Source organism: Macaca nemestrina, chromosome 8 (assembly GCF_043159975.1).
Source record: "Macaca nemestrina isolate mMacNem1 chromosome 8, mMacNem.hap1, whole genome shotgun sequence".
Taxonomy (NCBI): domain Eukaryota; kingdom Metazoa; phylum Chordata; class Mammalia; order Primates; family Cercopithecidae; genus Macaca; species Macaca nemestrina.
The window spans coordinates 48,513,731-48,527,606 of NC_092132.1; the positions used below are offsets into that span (position 1 = coordinate 48,513,731).

The 13,876-nt window shown below is 37.6% G+C and overlaps 1 protein-coding gene across 3 annotated transcripts in view; it reads right to left on the bottom strand.

Annotated features, from left to right (window-relative positions):
- The window catches only part of LOC105476099 (carboxypeptidase Q), a 494,234-nt gene that overhangs the window by 254,761 nt on the left and 225,597 nt on the right, over positions 1–13,876 (bottom strand). For all 3 annotated transcript variants that reach the window (XM_011731752.3, XM_071067973.1, XM_011731754.3), the window contains exon 4: positions 7,498–7,705. In XM_011731752.3, the coding sequence (XP_011730054.2) occupies positions 7,498–7,705 (208 nt within the window). The remainder of the gene's footprint in view (positions 1–7,497; positions 7,706–13,876) is intronic.

The window sequence follows — 13,876 nt, forward strand, 5'->3', positions numbered from 1 at the left end:
TGATTGGTAGTGCATCTATTTTGACTTTTTCTGTTACCCTCTGATAAAGATGGACCTGAGTAGCTGATTGATGAAGGGTTGTGAAAAGAGGCACAGGGGAATAAGGCATCATAAAGAGTCATTAACACCCCAGAAGTGATGCATTCATCAGATCCTCTTCCAAAGTGACAAGGAGCTAAAAAGAAATGACCCAAGGAGGATTTGGAGGGAGGATACATAAAATCAATGGATCAAGCACAGGAGACTTTCCCAGGTGAAACTCCTTCATGGGTGCTCTAAGGAAACTCCAAGACAACAAAGGACAGTGGATATGAGAGCTCTTTGTGCTTAGGGAAAAGATGTCAGGAGAAAAAGCATGAGAGAAAGGTACAATTTCTCCTATAAAAATGACCTGGTAAGGATGGCACTGCCTATATCCTGAATCAATGTATAGCCCTCAAATTCAGACACCAACTAAGGAATGCCCATGCATAATGGGATCTCTTAGAGGTTAAAAGAAAGGGGAGTCTGGAAATCTAGAGTCATGTTCCAGATGTGTTTGTACCACACATTTGCTGTGTCCTCTTGGACAAGTTCTCTTTGGTTCATTTTCCTAATCTGGAAGTCATGGAGTTTGTACTAAATCTCTATGATCCCTATTCTCTGTCTCTGCCTCTAAGACTATTTTAATTGTTAGGATAACCTCTACAGAGTTAATATAAAATAAAACCTGTTCACAGATGGCAAGAAGTTTCCTCTGAATTTTCAAATGCAAAGTAGTTCCTTAATAAGTGGGGGTAGAAATAATATTGCTATTTTAGTACCATGAAGTATCAGCTCAGAAATCAAAAAGCATTCATTTTCACCTACTCGGATTTATTCTCAACCATAGATGGGTCTTAAAGATACCATGATTTCCCAGGAATAAAGCTGTCTGAGAGAATGGAGTTCAGAGGCTAATGTCAGAGCTTCCAGAGGACTGCTTTAGCCCCAGAGAAGTGCACTCATGCACACTGTCCAAGATCTTCTGGGTCCTGCACAACATGTCCAAATCACAGGAGAGCACAGTTTCTGAGGAAGTCAGAGTGGAGAGAAAATTCTGGGCTTAGAGGAACCAGAATGTGCCACCATGGGTTTTTTGGAAAGAGGATAGATTTTAGGTATATAATACCCTTATTCTGCTATTTTCACAAAGCGAAACCCAATAAAGTATTTGTATTATTGGTATCTTTATTGTTTATTTATTTATTTATTTTTGAAACAGAGTCTCACTCTGTCGCCCGGGTTGGAGTGCAGTGGCGCAATCTCAGCTCACTGCAAGCTCTGCCTCCTGGGTTCACGACATTCTCCTGCCTCAGCCTCCAGAGTAGCTGGGACTACAGGCGCCCGCACCACGCCTGGCTAATTTTTTTTTGTATTTTTTAGTAGAGACGGGGTTTCACCGTGTTAGCCAGGATGGTCTCAAACTCCTGACCTTGTGATCCGCCTGCCTTGGCCTCCCTGGGATTATAGGCGTGAGCCACCACGCCAGGCCTATTGGCATCTTTTTTATGCCTGTGGTTAATTCAGTCCAGGCTTATGGATGAATTATGCAACAGGGTTTTGAAATGTACTAATACTTTATCAATCACATATACACTCTTCTAAAGCTGAAATTTACCACATATTGTCCATGGGTTTGGGGCCAAAATAGAAGGATTATTTACATGCTAACTGCTTTACTTTTATTAAGGTTCTGTGCATGATTGATGAGATGTAAGGAACTATGCTGGGTGTTATCACTGCCCAGTATCTATTAGCCACTACCCAGTGTTAGTTCATGCAATGGTTTGCATATGTCACCCAAAAATTCATGTGTTGAGAACTGAATCCCCAGTGCAACATGGCTGGAAGGTGGGGCCTAATATTAGGTAATTAAATCATGAGGGTTCTGCCCTCAGGAATGGATTAATATCATTATCACAAGAATGGGTTAATTATCTCAAAAATTAGTTTGTTATAAAAGCGAGTTTGTTCCCCTCCTGCTCTCTTGCTCTCACCATCTCTTGCCCTTCCACCTTCTGCCATGGGATGATGCAGCATGAAGGCCCTTGCAAGATGCTGGTGCCACGCTCTTGAATTTCCCTGTCTCCAGAACTCTGATCTCATTTCTGTTCTTATAAATTACCCATTCTATGATATTCTGCAATAGCATCATAAAACAGACTAAGATACCCACCTTCCTCCCCTTTGCCTACCTTCAAGTCTCCAAAGATGTTTGCATTATTCTGCAGGCAGAATAATGGTAATTTCAACAGACGTTCTCCTTTTACAGAGATAATTTCCACTGCAGCTAATTTTATAAGTTATTTAGCACCACTATTCTTTAGTATACTATGGAGCAAAGTAGCAAGGGTGTGTCAGGCAGAAGTTAGTCAACCTAAATTATAAAACCAACTTTTAAATTACTGATAACTTAAAAATGAATGATTTTAGGAAAATCTGCCAGACTTTAGAGCAGAACTCCTTCCCTGGCCTATGAAAGATCAGTTCTCAGTTGACCTTGATCTCCACCAGACATTGCCTTTAACCATCATACATTTCCTTTTCACCTTTCTTCATTCTCATTTTCTGTTCATTTATGAACAGCACCATATAATTTCTTCTTACTATAACTGCCTCATTTCTAACCCTGACTCCCCTCTCTGTCTTTTTTCCTCTGTCTTCTGCTCACCTCTGATCACTCACCTCAGCATTTATCTTCATCACAACCTTTATCTTATAAGAAACAGGAGGGAGGGACCTGAAAGCAGGGAATCACCATGTTGAGATCAAATGTTTTAAAATAATTTTGAACTTCATTGCAAAGAAGTATGGAAAAGACCAGAAGAAAAACAATCAGGGGGGAAATAGTGAGGGCCTGAATTAAGGCAGTAGTAGCAGTAAAGGCAAGGTAGGAACAGAATTTTCTTTTAATATGCTGAAAATAGACTGAATAGGATGTGATACCTGACTATAGGACAGTGATAAAGGAGAGGGAATGAAAAATAACTTGAAGTTTTATAACTTTGCTGATAGATAAACGTGGTTCATTTAATAGAAACAAGAAACTAAGACAAAAAATCAGGTTATGAGGGAACCAGTGTGTTCATATCCGGACATGTCGAGCTACATTCAGTGGTGAGGTTCAATGTGCCAATGAACAATCGGTATTCTAAAAGGGCAGTAAAACTTCTAGATTTAAAGACAATCAAAATTAGTAACACCCTCCAACTATTTTTTTCTTTACTTACTCCTTCACTTTACCAAAATAAAATATGTATTGAGAAGCCACTGCATGCCAAGTCCTGAAATAGCCATTAGAGGTGGGAAAAAGGAAAAGGAAGGAAATAAAGTGAACAGAGTGCCTGCTCTCAGGGCATTTGCAAGTTGTGCTGGGAGATGACACCATAACAGTGGCATGAAGTGCTGGGATGAGGGGAATGTTACCAAAGCAGTCTTCATGGAAGAAGTGGCATTTATTGGGGATAAGGCAGTTCTTTTTCAGGCTCATTAGCCAACCTAATACCTGAAGAGGGATTTCATGCTTTTTGCTTTGCCTTCACAGTCTGTATGTCCCCTGTGGTTCCAGGCCAGGTAGAATGCAGATTCCCTCCACAAAACACAACCACAGATTTGACTTTACTGTGCTCATTTTCATTTTTTTCTGTGGAAGTAATGCTGTTACTTCTTTGTGGAAGAACTTTTGTTAAACTTCTACCTTTTACATATTGGTAACAAAGTATTTATGATTGACTCTTGGAATTCTAGGCAACATCCTAAATCTCATGATTGCTCTGAAATTGTCCATCTACCTTCTGGGAGAAGGTGCTACCCCGACAAAACATAGAGTGAAGCATCTTGACAGATAGAAAGCCAGTCTAGCAATTCCTAAATTTAGGCCAGTCCAGCAATTCCACTCCAAGATATTTACTCAGAAGAAATGAAAACATTAAGTCCATGGAAAGACTAGTACAAGAATGTTCATAAAAGCTTTATGCACAATAATAAAAAAACTAGAAACCACCCACATGTCCATCAATTGCTGAATGGATAAACGAATTGTCATATATCTGTACAATGAAATATTACTCAGGGATATAAAGGAAGAAACAACTGAATCAACAACATGGATAAATCTCAAAAGCATTATGCTGAGTGAAATAAGCCTGACAGAAAACAACTACAAATTGTATTATTTCACTTACGTATGAAATTAAAAAACAAAGACAAAAACAACTATAGCTCTAGAAAGGAGATCACTGGCTGCCAGGGCAGGGTGCTAGAGTCGGAGATGGACTACAAAGGAACTTGAGGGAAACTTTGGGTGGTGGAAATATTATATATTATAATTGTGGTAGTAGTTATATTATACATTTTCCAAACTCATCAAATTGTACATTAGATTGGTTGTTTTATTTTATATAAGTTATACCTCAATTCAGCCAATTTTAAAAAAATAAAAGAATGAGCCAGGCTGAGCTGACAAATAGGCCCAAGCTCTCCCAGCCAGAAGATGTTTATGGCCCTCGGGAAGCTGTCAGATATCTTAGCCCTCTGGCTCTCAAGAATTCCTCTGCCTAAATACTTCGGCCTCAGATTCTGAGACTCCCTAGCTGCTACGGACTAAGGATCTCAATAACTCACTCTCATCCTGCCACCCACCTGCCTACAACCTCAGGCCAGCTCACCCAGCCTGCTCACCCAGACAGCAATAATATTATAATCCTAAACCCTTCAAGCCCTAGGCTAGCTACCTGATGATGACAAAACTTTACCCTAGAACTATTGACTGGGGAAAATACCTGAAAAGGATTACACTTTAAGGCATCTGACTATTTAGCGTCTGAAATATAGACTCTTGGCTCTTCTGTTGTTATGAGTTTCCTAAAGGGACGAGAGGCTGGGCTTGTCTGTTTGAAACCACAGTTTCTCTACAGCTGTCTGACTCCCTGTGATTCTACTGAGTTCTTGTTTTCCATCATCCCTGTGGCAAAAACCATGGTTGATGCCCAGGCCCCTGAAGCAGATGATTTTGGAAGAGGGAAAGGAGTCCTGAGCTTAAAATGAATCTTTACTGCAATATAGCCCTCAAATCTGGGAGAAGTCCTGAGTCCTGAGTTTCCCAGTCCTTAGTCTGGGAGAAGTCATATGCAGAAGACTTGTTTCTCCATCACCAAATGCCATCACTCTTCACCCTTTCCTTCATCCCACTGATGCTGTCAAACAAAATACAAGTCTGAAATTTCTAAATAACATTTCTAAGTTCCATTTTTAGAATTTCAATAACTAATGTATGAGATTTGCACCAGAAACCTTATAAAAAGTGTTTATTGCACACTTGATGCCATATGAAGGAAACTTACATTCAGTGAGCTGTGATGTGCCAAACACTCCATGTCTATGATGTGCCAAACACTCGACAAAGCTATTTGATGTGACTTACCTAATCTAGTCCTCACAATAATTCTGTTAATTACTTGCATACGATCCCATTATTTGCAGATAAATTCATAAACTCTGGAAACTGCATATAAACTGGTTTAAAGTTTGATTTAATATTCACAAGATCCTGGGTTTGAATTCCTTCTTAGCTGCCTACTAGCTGTGTGGACCTTGGGTAACTGAGTTTCCTTCTAGGTTTGTTTTCTCACCTATAAAATGAAGAAATTTCATGATTTAGATCTGTGTCCCTGCCCAAATCTCAGGTAGAATTTTAATTCCGAATGTTGGAGGTGAGGCCTGGTGAGAGATGATTGCATTATATGGGCTGTTTCTCATGAATGATTTAGCACCATCCCCTTGGTTCTGTTCTTGTTTAGTAAGTTCTCATGAGATCTGGTTGTTTAAAAGTGTGTGGCATCTCCCCTCCCCTTTGCTCCTGCTCCTGCCATGTAAGACACCTCACTCCCCTCTTTGCCTTCTGCCATGACTGAAAGCTCCCTGAAGCCTTCCTAGAAGCAGATGCCACCATGCTTCCTGTACAGCCTGCAGAACTGTGAACCAATTAAACCTCTTTTCTTATAAATTATCCAGTCTTAGGTATTTCTTTATAGCAATGTGAGAATGGACTAATACAGAAAATATATCCAAATTCACTAAGCTTTGAAAGGATTAAATAACATAATTAACACAATAGGCACAATAAGTATTAACTATTGGTTTTATCTCAAATGCCAGGCTAGCTTCAAATGGAATAAATACAACACATATGGACAAATACCACTCTCAACTGTTCTGAGGTTGAACTTGCACACCACAAATACCATTTTGTCCTGCAATTACTCCTGCCCTTCTTAAGTCAATGTGGTAAAACTTTTATTTTTTATTACTTAACCTTTAGATTCAGGGGGTATATGGACATATGGTGTGAGGCTAAGGTTTTGGCTTCAATTGAACCTGTCACCCAAAGAGTAATGTAGTACCCAACAGGTAGTTTTTTTAATTTTGGTTCCCTCTCTCCCTCCCCCATTTTGGAGCCCCCATTGCCAATTCTTCCGATCTGTTTTTTTTTTTTTTTTTTTTTTTGAGACAGAGTCTCGCTCTGTCTCCCAGGTTGGAGTGCAGTGGTGCCGGCTCACTGAATGCTCTGCCTCCCGGGTTCACACCATTCTCCTGCCTCAGCCTGCCAAGTAGCTGAGACTACAGGTGCTCACCACCATGCCCGGCTAATTTTTTATATTTTTATTAGAGACGGGGTTTCACTGTGTTAGCCCGGATGGTCTCAATCTCCTAACCTCGTGATCCGCCCACCTCGGCCTCCCATAGTGCTGAGATTACAGGCATGAGCCACCGTGCCCAGCCTATTCTTCCAATCTTTATGTACATGTGTACCCAATGATTAGCTCCCACTTGTGAGAACATGCTTTTTGTTTTTGTTTCTTTGTTAATTCACTTGGGATAATGGCCTTCAATTGTGCCCATCTTGCTGCAAAGGACCTGATTTCATTCTTTTCTATGGCTGGGTAGTATTCCATGGTATATATAAGACCATATATATATTTTTTATCCAGCCCACCATTGGTGGGCACCTAGGTTGATTCTATGTCTTTGCTATTGTGAATAGTGCTGCAATAAACATGTGAGTGCAGGTATCATCTTAGTAGAACAATTTACTTTCCTTTGGTTACACACACAGTAGTGAGATGGCTGGGTCAAATGCTAATTCTATTTTCAGTTATTTGAGAAATCTCCAAACTGCTTTCCACAGGCGTTGAAGTAATTTATAGTCCCTCCAACAACATATAAGTATTCCTTTTTCTCCACAACCTCACCAACATCTATTATTCTTTGACTTTTTAGTAATACCCATTCTGACTGGTATGAGATGGTAAACATGGTAAAATTTTGATGAGAAAAAATATATATAAAGCTTCTGCCTTCGATGAATATATGAGGACCATCTAGGTGGTTTCATGTTCTCTCTTTCCCAAACTATCTCTAATAACTCAAACTAGAAGAGGAAACTGTATTCTTAGGCCAGCCTTCTCCTTCACTTACCTGTTCTGGATATTTGCTCCCAGTGATCTCTGCTACAGTGTTGAAGGAATCAGTATCTGGATAGGTCTTTGCCCCCATCTTTAGCTGAATGACAATTTTGATCCCACGAGAAGCCATTCTTGACATCATTTCTGCATCTTCCACCGTAATACAGGCTGTTGGAATCTTGGGCACGCCATCCTGGTATTCCTGAATACCTGTGTGAGGACTTGAGAGAAGAAGCCACCAGGTTACCTTGAAAGTGGAAACAGACCAAAAGACTTTTTTGAAAGCACCTGTATATTGATATTTGACTTCCACTTATCTTTGTTTGCATCTGGGAAACAGGAAAGGTGGGTAGTATTGATTTATCTGCTTTTGATGTGAACGTAATTTTTATTTTTTGTTAAGAATAAATTAGAAACTTCAATTTAATAATCATCATATGTAAATTATTTGATAATTTGGATGATCCTTCAAAGTTGCAAATTGCCACAAACTCTGAAGGACATTAACAGTGCCTTCATGATCAAAAGGTACACACATCTGTACAAGGAGACAAGCGAACTCTGAAGTTTGTCAAGGCTGCAGACCAGAAGATCCACATGTCTGGAATAAAAGTGGCCCAGATACATGTAGCTCTGTGGTTACTGCCTGCCAGTGGGCCTACTCTCTTCCCACCCAAACACAGAGGTCTAAATATATAACTTCACATTGGTGGTAGAACACCACGCAGGAAAAGTGTAGAATAATGTCTGGGAATATATTCGTATTCTCACGAAGAAAAGTTGCTGAATAAATCCAGGCCCTTAATTTTACTGCCACAAGAGAAAAAAAACCTGTTATACTTTTGGCACTAAAGGAGAAATACCATCCCAATTCGTCAGATTTTTTCCTGCTAATTTCTAGATGTTTCTTACATTCATAGAAACTTACAATTGAAGCCTATATTAATCTGTTGATTCCAACTCTGTATCTACTAATGAAGCTTATCAAAGTCATTTTCTAAAATTGCCCTTTCGAACGGTTCCTTTTTACCCCTGAGATATGGCTCCAAACCCTCCCAAGCCACAGAGCTCTCAGGACCAAACTGTCACAGCTTCCAAGCGCATGCCACAGTCTATTCCTATCTTCTATTAAAGCACAGGCTAAAAACTTCCCTTTTGAAAATTAGTTTTTTCTTTTCATATTTCTATATTTGTTTCAGCTTGTCTCATATTTACAGAACAGCTTTCCTCCTCCTTTTACTCACAACACATTTCTCTCCGACAGATGATAGCTTGGTGCTGATCTCCTATAGAAGCAGCTGCAGTCTCCACATGCACAAACACAATGATGCAGTCTTATCTCTAACTATATTCTTGGTGTGATTGTATTGTTGTAACCATATTTTAGGTGACTATTTACTTAGAGAAACTGCAATGTAGAATGGTTAAAAACAGAAGGTCTGGAGCAAGACTGCTTGGGTTCAAATCTGGGCTTATTGCTAATTGGCCTGGGGCAAGTTACCCACATCTTTGTTTCAGGGGCATCATCTATAAATGGAAGTGATAATAATACCATTTCATAGAGTTATTTTGCAGAAATAATGAATATGTACAAGTAAATCAGTTACCCTCCAACACATTAATCAACCAAGGCATTTTAAATATTTATTTTATTAACTTGCCTATTCAATTATCCCTGCAGAAACTGTCTAATCTCAAGTGATTAGTGCCATCTGAGTATACCCTCTATGAACATTTCTAAAAAGTAGACTGCAGGCTGGGTGCGGTGGCCCACGCTTGTAGTCCCAGCACATTGGGAGGCTGAGACGGGCGGATCACGAGGTCAAGAGATCGCGACCATCCTGGCCAAAATGGTGAAACCCCGTCTCTACTAAAAATACAGAAAAATTAGCTGGGTGTGGTGGCCGGCACCTGTAATCCCAGGAGATTACAGGGTTAGTGAGGAAGGAGAATCACTTGAACCCGGGAGGCAGAGGTTGCAGTGAGCTGAGATCACACCACTGCACTGCAGCCTGGGTGACAGAGCAAGGCTCCATAGAAAGGAAAGGAAAGGAAAGGAAAGGAAAGGAAAGGAAAGGAAAGGAAAGGAAAGGAAAGGAAAGGAAAGGAAAGGAAAGGAAAGGAAAGGAAGAGAGAAAGAGAGAAAGAGAGAAAGAGAGAAAGAGAGAAAGAGAGAAAGAGAGAAGAAAGAGAGAAAGAGAGAAAGAGAGAAAGAAAGAAAGAAAGAAAGAAAGAAAGGAAGGAAAAGAAAAGAAAGAAGGAAGGAAGGAAGGAAGGAAGGAAGGAAAGAAAGAAAGAAAAGAAAGAAAGAAAGAAAGAAAGAAAGAAAGAAAGAAAGAAAGAAAGAAAGAAAGAAAGAAAGAAAGCAAGCAAGCAAGCAAGCAAGCGAGGGGGAGGGAGGGAGGGTGGAGGAAAGAAAGCAAGGAAGGAAGGAAGGAAGGAAAGAAAGAAAGAAGGAAAGAAGGAAGGAAGGAAGGAAGGAAGGAAAGAAGGAAGGAAGGAAGGAAAGAAGGAAGGAAGGAAGGAAGGAAAGAAGGAAAGAAAGAAGGAAGGAAGGAAGGAAGGAAAGAAAGAGAGAGAAAGAAAGAAAGAAAGAAAGAAAAAAGAAAGAAAAGGAAGGAAGGAAGGAAGGAAGGAAAGAAAGAAAGAAAGAAAGACAGAAAGAAAAGAGTATACTGCAAATTTTATTATTCATCAAAAGGAGTACAAAGATTTATCTTCCAAACCCAGAACTTGGAATACAGAGACCCTGAGTCTAAATCCCTGGGATGCATATAATTTACTCCAAATTCTGGTTCAGGTTCTGGGGTCACCTAACCTAGGTCAGACCCCAGCTCCAGCATTATTTGCAACTAAGATTACCTCTTTGTTTCTAAATGTCCTCATTTGTAAAGTGGAGAATAATGTTAGCATTGACCTCATAATATTGCTATGAAAAATAAAAGAGATAGTATACATAAAGGATTTAAGACAGTGTTTGGCACATAGTAATTACTTAGTAAACATTAGTTGTTATTACTTCTTCAGTGCTAATTTTTCCCACTGAGCTAGTGGAGTGATTAATGACCAAAAATTACCTTGCAACATGTAGGAAGACAATCTAAATATTTATTATTCATATTACCTTACGTGATGTCTGGGATTCAACAAACTCTCCTTGTTCTCAGACTCTTACTCAAGAGAAGGTCAGTATAACACTTCTTAACAGGCTCTTTTAAGTAATGTTTCTGGACAGATTTGTACTTACAGGTTTCTGGTAAGATTTCTTCAAGTGGGGACAGTAAGCCGGGCATGCACCCATGGCTCAGCTGAGGAGATGGCACTGAAAGGCATCTTCTAATTTTAATTTAAGATCTAAAAACCTTTGAATTTGTTTCTGAAACAAAGCATGTCTTCCAGTGGTGGAGCATCTATCATTGTTTCATAGAAGGAGGCAAAATGAAGACTCAGTTTTATTTAAAATCCTCTACTTTCACTGTAGTAAAATTATTCTAAAGGGATCAATCAGCATAAACACCACCTTCCTGTCTTCATTTACAAGCCCCTTCTGCAGTTTATAAAAGCAAAGGGCAAGCTACCAAGGATGCCATAACAAATCTAAATAAGATTTAAAGATGAATAACAATCCTCTATAAACTCTTCCAAAAAACAGAAGAGGAGGGAACCCTTCTCAACTCATTCTACAAGGCCACCATTACTGTCATCAAAACCAGACAAAGATATCACAAGAAAACTACAGACCAAAAATCCCTTATAAATATAAATGCAAAATATCCGTAACAAAATACCAGCAAACAGAACCAGCAACATATAAAAAGGATTATATACCATAAACAAATGGAATTTATCCCAGGAATACAAAGTTGATTTAACATCCAAAAATCAATTGATGTAATATACTATATTAATATAATAAAGGACAATGCCACATGATTATCTCAGTAAATGCTGAAAAAGTATTTCACAAAAATCTAGCACTTTTTTTATGATAAAAATCACTAATCAAACTAATGAAAGAGTACTTCCTCAATCTGATAAAAAGCATCTACAAATATCCCACAGCTAACATCATATGTAATGGATAAAGACTGAATGCTTTTCCCCTGAGATCAGAAATAAGACAAGGATGTTTGTCTCCCCACTCCTATTAAACATTTTACTGGAGATTCTAATCAGGGGAATCAAGTAAGAAAAAAGAAATTTAAAAAATTCCATATTGGAAAAGAAGTAAAAATATATCTTTTCACAGATGACATGATCTTTTTTTGAGTAAGTTAATATTTTTAATAAAATCTTATTCTAACTAATTATTTAGTTTTGTATTAATGCATTTTTAATATCAAAGCCAAATTTCTAGAGTGACATGATCTTATATACAGAAAATCCTAAGGAACACACACACACACACACAACTATTAGAACTAATTAAGAAGTTCATCAAGATTATCAGATAAAAGACCAGTATACAAAAATCAACTGTACAGCAGCAATGAATAATGCAAAAGCAAAACAATAGCAAAGAGTAATCTGAAAATTAAATTAACTAAGCAATCCATGTAATCATAATAAAAACAATAAAATAGTACAAATAAATTTATCCAACAAATGAGACCTGTACACTTAAAACTATAAAATATTGTTAAAATAAATTAAAGATCTAAATAACATGGTAATGCCCCCCAAGTTGATTTACAGATTTAATGCAATCCCTATCAAACTTCCAGCTGCTTTTTTAAAAAAAAGAAATTGACAAGCTGATTATAAAATTCATATGGAAAATCATTCAAAATAACCAAAACAAGTTAGAATAATAATAAAAAAAAAAGTTGGAGAACTCATGCTTCCATATTTAAAAACTTACCATAAAACTATAGTAACCAAGATAGCATGGTACTGGTATAAGGATAGATATATAAACCAATAGAGTAGAATTGAGAGTCCAGAAATAAACCCTTATAGGAATGGCCAAATCATTCTCAACAAAGATACCCAGACAGTTCAATAAGAATAGAAGAGGATTTTCAACAAATGGTTCTGGGCAAAGCAGACATCCACATGCAAAAGAATAAAGTTACATTCTTAAATCATGCCATATACAAAATAATTTCAAAATGAATCATAGCCTTATATGTAACAGCTAAAACTATAAAACTTCATGACTTTGGTAAAGGAAATTGTTCCTTAGAGACAACACCAAAATCACAAGCAACAAAATAAAAAACAGATAAACTGAGCCATCGAAATGTTAAACTGTTGTGCTTTAGAGGACACCATCAAAGAGTAAAAAAGGCAACCCATAGAATGGGAGAAAACTTTTACAAATCATATATCTGATAAGGCACTTGTATCTAAAATATATAAAGATTTTTTACAATTCAATAATTTTAAAATTCAATTATAAAAATGGGAAAATAATTTGAATAGACATTTCTCCAAAGAAGATATATAAATGGATTATAATTACATGAAAAGATGCTGAACATGATTAGCCATAAGGGAAATGCAAATCAAAACCTCAATGAGATGTCACTTTCCATCTAGTAGAATGGCTATTATCAAAAAGAAATAAAAACAAGCATTGGGGAGGATGTGGAGAAATTTGGATCCTTGTACATTGCATGTGAAATGGCAGCGTTACTCTGGAAAACAATTTGACAGTTCTTCAAAAAGTTAAACATGTACTTATTACATGGCCCAGCAATTCTACTCCTTGGTACATACTATAGAGAAATGAAAATATATGCCCACATGAAGAAACATTACACACAAATATTCATAGCAGCAATATTTTTAAGAGTCAAAAGGTAGAAACAACCTTAATATCTATCAAATGATAAATATGTAAACAAAATGCAGTATAGCCATATAATGAAATATTACCAGCAATACAAAATGACATTCGGTACATGCTACAACATGGATGAACCTTGAAAACATTATTCTAAGTGAAAGAAGCTAGTCACAAAAGACCATATATTGCAAGATTCCATTTATATGAAATGCCCAGAACAGGCAGATCTAGACAGAGTGTAAATTCAATAACGTAAATTTCAGGTTTTAGATAGAAAGTAAATTTTAGGTTTCCCAGGACTGGTAGGGGAGAGTGGAATGTTAATAGGTATGAGGTTTCTTTTTGGGAATTTGAAATGTCCTAAAATTAGATAGTGATGGTGGTTGCACAACTCTGTGAATATACTAAAAACCATAGAGTTATGCATGTTAAAGGAGTAAGTTTTATTGTGTCTGAATTATATCCCAAATAAAACTTCTATTATAAAAATCAAAATAAGAATGCTAAGTTTCCAATTTTTCTTTAAGGAGAGAATCCTAGTATCTATCTCATTAAAAAATTATACTTCCATGGACCAAGCTGACGATATATGTAAAAGCAA